This window comes from Lygodium microphyllum, chromosome 21 (assembly GCF_053477565.2).
Source record: "Lygodium microphyllum isolate KBCC chromosome 21, Lygodium_microphyllum_v1.1.10, whole genome shotgun sequence".
Taxonomy (NCBI): Eukaryota; Viridiplantae; Streptophyta; class Polypodiopsida; order Schizaeales; family Lygodiaceae; genus Lygodium; species Lygodium microphyllum.
Genome location: NC_141155.1, coordinates 79,101,656 through 79,109,992, shown reverse-complemented (window position 1 = coordinate 79,109,992; position 8,337 = coordinate 79,101,656). Strand labels below are relative to the sequence as shown.

Genomic DNA, 8,337 nt, shown 5'->3' with positions numbered 1-8,337 from the left:
TAGAGAACAGTAACGACAACTGCATAGAAGATGATGCAAATACTCAGTGACAGTAGCACATCCCTTAAAGTACAGATGCCGGTGAAAGTTGGCACATCTCTCAGAATTAGGCATTGGAAATTTTCATTTGTTGCAATGCTATGCCACCTTGTGAAGCTACCAATAAGCATATATCAACAAACACAAATCTTTACAAGAATTGGATGTTTCAACATATAAATCTTCTATCCGCAATTCTGTCAGCACGGCCAATCGTCACCAGTAACTAATTGCTTTGCTGTTGAAATTCCCTTTGACAGAAAGGCTGTTTCAATGCAAATGCATAGTGGGAACTTTGTCAAAAACCACAATCGATTGCCATGCTGTTGGACAACATGCTTTTCTGCCCAAAATGTGATATTACAAATGTTCCAATCCTTCAATCAGTTGGTTAGGCCTTCTAAACTCTTGTGGAACAGTAAGAGTATCACCTTTATTGACCACATCCTACATCAACTTCACAAACGCATGCATACAAGAATATACACTAAGCTACTAACAATGTCAAAAGCTTGATTCAGCACAAACATCAGCCATAAGACCAGACCCTGCACAATGTGTCTGAAAGCAGCACACAGCACATCCAATCAACGATACATCAGAATTCGATCAGAAAGCAGCACACAGCGCATTCAACCAACAACACATGGCTAAAGCACTATATCCACTTCCCAAAACATGTGAAAAAAGCCTTCCTGTGTGACAAAAGGTGGACAAACACAGACATCAGACGATAATATAAATGGCAACCCTTGACCACCTCATGGTGATAAATCAAAACAGCCATGGACATTCCTAGGGAGGTTATGCCTTTACAAACTTGTTAATAAGATGTCACCACAAAACTGCAAAGTACAAACTTGTGGAAGTGACTGAGTTTGATCGTTGAGCTTTTATCCAGATAACCTATTGGGCCTGCAGCCACAAGGGATGCAGGAATTCCAGAACCAAAGAGGGAGGGTGAGGCGATGAATGAAAGGAAGGGGGGAAGGGGGTGTGTGCCAGATTATACGGGTGGGTGAACATATTAAAGTACATCCAGGAACATTTTCAAGTACGTTGAGGGAAGGCACATAGTGGTGGAAAGCCCACCCTTCACTAGCTACTTACTAATGGCAAACTTTAGCTGAAACAGCAGAAAACCAAAGTTGGCATCACAAAGGATGTGTATTTCTCATGCTCGATAGTTAAGAGCACGGGAACACCATAGAACTGCAAATCTCAACCTGGTCCAACCTTAGGTATATCATAATGTTCACTAAGATTTGCAAGGTACTGATTGAATCCTTCAATGCGCTCCCTGTGTGACTTATTAGCTGTTTTAGCCAAGCGGTGTGCATCTAGCTTAAGTTTTTGCTCATGGTACCTCTTTTCTGCAGGTGTCCGGTGATCCTCTATAGGAGGCCTTGCGCTTTCATCACCCGCATGCTCATTGTTCTCATCAACTTCCTGTGCAGGGTTTTCCACACCCTCTGCTACAATAGAGGATGGATTGTCTTCTCCAGTGGCAATCGCAATTTGACTGAGACGCAGCCTTTCTTTCTTCTGTTTTTTCTTGACACTACCTGATTTTACATCCAAGGCCTTTCCTTTAAGATTAAGCTTACCTCTGACGACATTATCGTACGACATGTCTGCAGTCAAACAGAACCAAATTCAAACACTAACAAATTTTCGTTGTTTCTTCCAACCAAGTCTTCAAAAAAAGGAGTAAAAGGGGCAAACAAGAGCACAAGGTGCACTAATCTTTCGCTGCAGGCTTACTGATTGTTATACGTAGCCTGCAGCATAAGCTGCACATTAGCCCTGTCAATGAAGGCATCAGTTTTGATGCTTCCGACATTGTTATGTTTTAGCAGATGTTTGCGGTGTACAGTATAGTTAGCTGCTAGGCTCAATTTCCATGACGCTCTTAAAGAATAAGGCTACTTTACCACTGCAGAATAACATGTAGAAGAAAACGCATATGCATACAACAGGACGAGGAAGATAACTGATTAGAGAAATCAAATCCAGAAGACCTGCATTTATTGCTCCATCTCTCTGCTCCACATTGCATGTTTCTTTTGGCATGGGATACTCCCCATCTACCTTGCCTAAGTCGGCCTTATTTTGTGTCATGGCTTGAAGGACTCAGAATACTCCCAGGATGTCTCTTATTGGTTGCTTTCACTCTAGTGGCAGCATCTTCTTTGCTTTCTTGCAAGTACTTAATTAAAGGACATCAACGATGGATGTGTATGCTTTGGGGGATTGTGTGGTTTGAGATGATTCAGACCAACCACCATCCTATCACTTTTTCTTACTATATTCTTCAGGGGCTTCCAATCCCTGATTGGCATTGATGGCATATCCTAGAGCAAGTGCCAATCCTACCCTCTCTACCCGCATTCGACAAGTTGGATGATATGAAATTGTGAGAGTGCGCAACACAAAGAGAAAAGTGATCATGGAGAGGAGGAGACAAAGAGAGAATGGATCCGTTATTAAACAGAACAGCCAGGAAGTTTAGAAGCCCGAAAAAAAATACCAAAAATCGAAATGATACTTCAGAATGCAGCTGATCGAGAACAGAGAACCACATGTTACAAACTAAGTGGAAAGAAGGGGAAAACGAGGAAGGAGAGGTAAAAAAGAAGGAACCAAAGACAGACAGACGAAACCCTAGGAGGATGAAATGAGAACCATGGAGGAGAACGGAGCAGGCTGATCATACCTTTCTGCAGCGACGGCCAGTTCGCGGCTGTGCCAGAGCGTGTCTCGCAAGCAGGCACCCTCTCTCACTCTCTGTCTCTCCCACCAGGACGTGGAAGGAAGAAGAAGAAGCCGGAAAGGAGAGAAGTTAAGAATGCGTTGTGTGCGTTTCTGAGAAGAAAAGCAGGCCACGAGACGGAGTTCACTCCCTTGGACGGCGGACCGCCCGGCCGGGCCTTGAATCGCCTCACCCTCTAGGGGGCCTGAGTACCTTTGAAAATCTATATCTATACTACTTTATTATTTGAGCTACAAGTTCTCGCGAGGTGTCTACACATCAAAAAGCTCCCGAAGAACTAAACTAAGATGCTCATGATTGGGGGCAAAGAAACATACGTGGTCTCTTTCCACCTCCTCTCTCACTCTCTCTCTCTCTCTCAAACGTTAGGCGTAGGAATCGTCATGTGCAAGTCGTTCGCACACAAGGACTTCTCTCTCTCTCTCTCTCTCTCTCTCTCTCTCTCTCTCTCGTGGACGTCGATTCAGAGTAGGGAGCCAGCAGGGGCCCAAGGTGGTGGGGGTCGTGGCTCGAGGTGGCGGGGGCTACAGGCTGACGTGGTCGAGATTGCAGCAGTGGAAGCCGAGAGGAGCGGGGAGGAGTGGCCCAAGGTGGCTGGGGCTGCAAGCGAACGTAGCAAAGGGCCGATGTGGTGGGGGCGACAGCCTGTAGGAGCGGGAAAGGGCCGGGGGGCTATGGCGGGCATGGTGGGAGCCCGAGGTGGCGGGCTCTGTATAGCAGAGATGGTGAGAGCCTGAGGTGGTGGAGGTGGCGGGACGAGCAAGGACGAGCGGAGCTGTGGTGGAAGCCTGAGGTGGCGGGGTGTCACTAAATTATTTGCTTATTACTCATTCTCTATTTAAAAATTTTTATGTCAATAAATTAATGACTCACTTTTCTTTAAGTGTTGATGATGAACTAGCATGGCCATGAGACCATTTAGAGACCAGTATTCCTAGTGCATCACTTAATGGGGTGATCAGAGCACTGTGACAGGGATATCTGATACAGACAGTACAAGTTATGAAGGGGAAAAGAAGTGTTTGTCAAGTGTAAAAGTGTACACAAGAACCAAGAATTTACACATAAATGAAGATGGATTAAGTTCTAAGAAGAGGAAGTGCATTGGCATTGTGTATATGTATTTATGTGTGCATTCGAGGACACCTGGGAATGTTTACTTGTGTGTAATAAGCATTGCATTCATTTGGGGTCATCCTCTCCCTTATAAGTAAAGGTTTAAGGTCTTTTCTTTCATTAAGAAAGACGAGAGAGGGAATTCTCTCACTAAGAAACATGAGAGACGTGATCCTCTAGAAGCGAGAACAGAAGTGAATTTCTCTTTTTTAAGGTCTAAAATAACATAAGCTTTTGTATGGAATTCAATTCTTAAGGTTGAGGCCCAAAGGCAATTTTATGAACTCTCCTTAAGGTGGTTGTATGGACCACAAGTTAAGAGTACAGTTTAAAAAGTTGTTTTTTAAATTTAAAAATAGACATGGTGAATCCATTTTTAAAATATCTCACGATAGAAAGATGATCTCAAAAAACGGCCCATTTGGGTTAAACAACAAGATCTACAACTTTCATGTTGGATGTTTTTTCATCCAAGCAATACACAGAGAGATATCTCAAATTTGGTGCTGCAGAGTAGATCCTAGAACAGTCACATCTTGCGTGAAGATCAATTCAAGTCTCTCTCCAATAAAAGAAGCTCTTGAAAGCCTATAAAAGAAGAGGCTCTCCTTGGGTGTGAGAGAGGTGAAGGAACCATCACTTTGCATGTATCCAAGAGGAGAAGAGAAGGTGCAAGTGTTGCGGAAGCTCTGCTAAAATCAAGTTCCAAGAGGAGAAGAGAATGTGCAAATGATGTGGAAGCTCTGCTAAAATCAAGCACCAAGGGGAGAGCCCTACACATATTGTGTAAGAGAGAAGGAGACTCAAGAAGGATCAAAAGGTGCCAACTTCCGAGTTGTGCAAGTGTTAGCCGGTTGTATACTGTGCAAGGAACCGTGATCTTGTTTCCAAGATCTACAAGTAAGAACTGGTGTATGTGTAACGGAGAAGCTTGCTCCTTGTCAATAATATAACTCCACAAGGGGGGGGGGGGGGACTGGCCCATCTTTCAGTCCCTAGTGTGTTGTCAATCTCTCTCTCTCTCTCTCTCTCTCTCTCTCTCTCTCTCTATATATATATATATATATATATATATATATATATATATATATATATATATATATATATATATATATATATTGGTTAATTGGTTTTCTTATCAATTAGTTTATTATTTAGTTTAGAGTTAGTTAGTTAGTTTATTATTGTCTATTAATATTTAGTTAGTGGGTGAGTTAGTTTGTTTAGGGTTATGTTATTTTAATTGTTTGTTTAGTTAATTGATTAGTTTAAGGTTAGTTGGTTAGTTAGGGTTTGGTTAATTAGTGGTGAGGTTTTCTAGAGAGAGAGGGAGAAAACATGTTATTTTAATTGTTTATTTAATGTAGGATTAGTTTAGGTTTGTAAGTTTATGTTGTTTTAATTATTTATTTAGTTAGTTTAGTTATTTAGTTAGTATAGATTAATATTAGTTAATTGTTTATTTTATGTGTGTGAGTTTAGGGTGAGTTTTGTTAGAGAGAGAGAGAGAGAGAGAGAGAGTAGTGTGCAAATCAGATGCTGGATGCGTACGTAGTGAGCGCCAAAAGGTCCCCAAGAACAAAGAACTCTACTTAAGCTCAAAAAGCAAGAAAGAAGATTTGTACGACATGAGGCAAAAAAACAAATTGGGTACAATCTCTCCCTATGCCTTGTGTGAGCGCTTCACAAGGCATGTATTTATAAATTTATTCATCTCAAAGCTAAAAAATAACCCAATTTTACAATAAGCATTCTTTAGTTTTTGTATTTGTTTTTGTCCAAATAAAGAATAAAGCAGTTGGGCGGCCCAAAAATCGGACTGTGCCCAAATACAATGTCCAATAATGAAATATCTAAACCATGCACCCATGCGCATATAAAATAATAAATATTTGTCAAGCGTTTCAATAAATAAGTACTCCTAAATAAATATTAGTGCCATGCCTTTAATGATAAGACGCACACCCATCAAAAATAATAATTTATTCTATGTAATTTGAATACATACTATCGCCCAGTGCTTCCCAACGCCACCACCACCTACTCTACACATCAACTAAAGCATTCACAATTGTTAGAAAATAATAAAATTAAATCGATAAAAGTGAATACTTAGCAGTCTTCAGCTACAAAATAAATAAATAGGTTGGAACTCTGTCTTAACCTTAATTTAATACGAGTGCACTCTAAACTCATAAGCATCCATTAATTTAAATATGTATTTTGCGGAATCGCCTACTATGGAGTCACCCACGTGCACATTAAATTAACATGACACCCAAAAAGGATAGGCGTCCCCGTCAACTTCTTGCACAAGGAATCCATCTTGTGTATGAGCTCTGACAAATAAATATAGTTTTACGGAATCCACCGCAAAACCTTAGGAATCCACCGTGGAATAAAAAACTCACGGAATCTATCATGGTCTCACGTAATCCACCATGGAATATGCCTCCTAGCATCATACCCCCGGGGTGGGATAGCAATTGACCTCAATTTCTATCAGCTCAATGTGGAGCGAGCAGTGAGGGATAAGCACTTAGGTCGTGGGTGTGCATCCATTGGGCCTCTTCAATAGGATGATTTTTAAATTTTACCAAATATCTAGAATATCTACGTCGAGTTCTGTGGTCATAAAGTCTGTATCTAAAATAGTTTCAGTTTCAAGTATTTCAGTTTCTTCTTTTAATAAAGAAGGGTTTTTATAGACAGGGTGAACAGGTAATTGGCCTCTAAAAGGTTGTAACAAACTGATATGAAAAGTATTATGAATTTTTCAGTGTTGGGGTAGTTCTAATTTAAATGCATTGTCATTGATTTTATGAATGATTTTGAAAGGTCTATAAAATCTAGGTGCTAATTTAACAACAGGGTGTTTCCAACACTTTGCAATCTTCTCTTTTCAATGTGTAACCAAACATAATCATCAACTTTAAAACTCATAGCTTTTCTTTTCTTGTTAGCTTGTTTCGTGTATGATTGCTGGGCTTTCGCAATCATGTCTTTGACTTCAACAAAAATAGTAGCATGCATATTGGCAATATCATCAATAGCTTTAACTTTGTTTGATAATGATGTAACAGATGTAGGCAATCTATGTTCATAAATGATTTCAAAATGTGCTTTTTGTGTAATTGTATATGGTGTATTATTGTATGCAAATTGAAGTAAATGCAAATATGTATCCCATGTTTGTGGTTTTGAAATTGTGTATGCGCGCAAAAGATCTAAAATTGTAATGTTAGTAGCTTCTGTTTACGACACCATATTGGAAAATATGGGAATTTCCCATAAGTTTGGGACATGTGGTCAAATCTTTGGATTTGTCATAACTTGAACACTATAACTCCAAATTGAGCCCTCTATAGCTCAATAGATTCCATTTTTCAATCACTTTTTCCAATGACAGGTCACATCATATGGTTTTGAGAAATTTATGGGCATGTTATCCGGGTGCCACCTTTTTAGTATTCAAAAAATGGGAATTGGGAGATTTTCAAACTCACTAATATTATATTTTGCCCATTAGTTTTAGGATGAAATGCAGATGAGAAATCAATCTGTTGGGGGTAAAGGCGCCTCCGCCTAGCCGCCCGTGTATTACTATACTGACAGTCACCGCCACTGCACATTGCAGGTGGCGCGCGCCTGTCACCGTCACTTTATTATTTATTCTTTTAGTGACAGTTTGAAGAAAGGAAGGCCTGGTCACACATCGTGACTGTTGGAGTTCCCATTTCTTGTCTCTCTCTTTCTTGCTCTTGCTCTCCTACCATAACTCTCGAGTGCAAGCTTCGATCCTTCTCACCTTTCAACTGGTAACAGAGCACGGCTTCCGACTCTTGAGCTTGGCTCGTGGCATTCTCAGCTTCCCATTGACTCCCCACTCGCATTGGGTCTCCTTCCCGGCAGCCATAGCTCATTCTCTTGAGCTCCCGTCACTCCCCAGCTTCCTGAGCTTCTTCTCGGCCTATTGAGGCACCATCAAGGCATTGACATTGAGGTATTGCGTCATTATTTCAGAGTTTTACTTCAGTCCACAGGTCTAGGTAAACAGGGTTTTCACAGGTTGTGGGCAGCCATAGCTCACAACTCTTGGAGCTTCCTTCGCTTGGATCTTGCTTCCAACCTATCAAGGCTTGCTGAGGCTTGGTGTAGGCCTTCTTTGGCCCCCATTTGGGCCCCCTTTGGGCCTCATTGTTGACACGTGGGACAGCAAATCCCCCCAGTCAGCTCACGTGTTTTTTGTGCCTGCTTGAAAATCTAGCCCAAAAATCACTCTTTTTGTCATATCTCGAGCATTCGGAACCTGATTCAGGCAAGGTAAGAGTCTAAGTTGGGGTTTTGGCACGCTCCAAATGCGATGGTGATATCGTATTTACCAAATTTTGAAGACATAATATTTTGCA

General features: G+C 41.1%; 1 protein-coding gene across 1 annotated transcript; it reads right to left on the bottom strand.

Moving 5' to 3' along the window:
* Nucleotides 1-778: 778 nt before the first annotated feature.
* LOC148018190 (7-dehydrocholesterol reductase-like protein) lies at nt 779-3,014 on the bottom strand. The gene is made up of 2 exons (XM_087661838.1): nt 2,756-3,014; nt 779-1,673 (listed from the first exon to the last, which is right to left on the bottom strand). Exon 2 carries the CDS (start codon nt 1,669-1,671, stop codon nt 1,261-1,263), a length of 411 nt encoding a protein of 136 aa, XP_087517964.1. The 5' UTR covers nt 1,672-1,673; nt 2,756-3,014; the 3' UTR covers nt 779-1,260.
* Between the last annotated feature and the right edge of the window lie 5,323 nt (nt 3,015-8,337).

Excerpts from the sequence above, each read along its gene's own strand:
- LOC148018190 (XM_087661838.1), bottom strand. The coding sequence starts at position 1,671 with ATGTCGTACGATAATGTCGTCAGAGGTAAGCTTAATCTTAAAGGAAAG.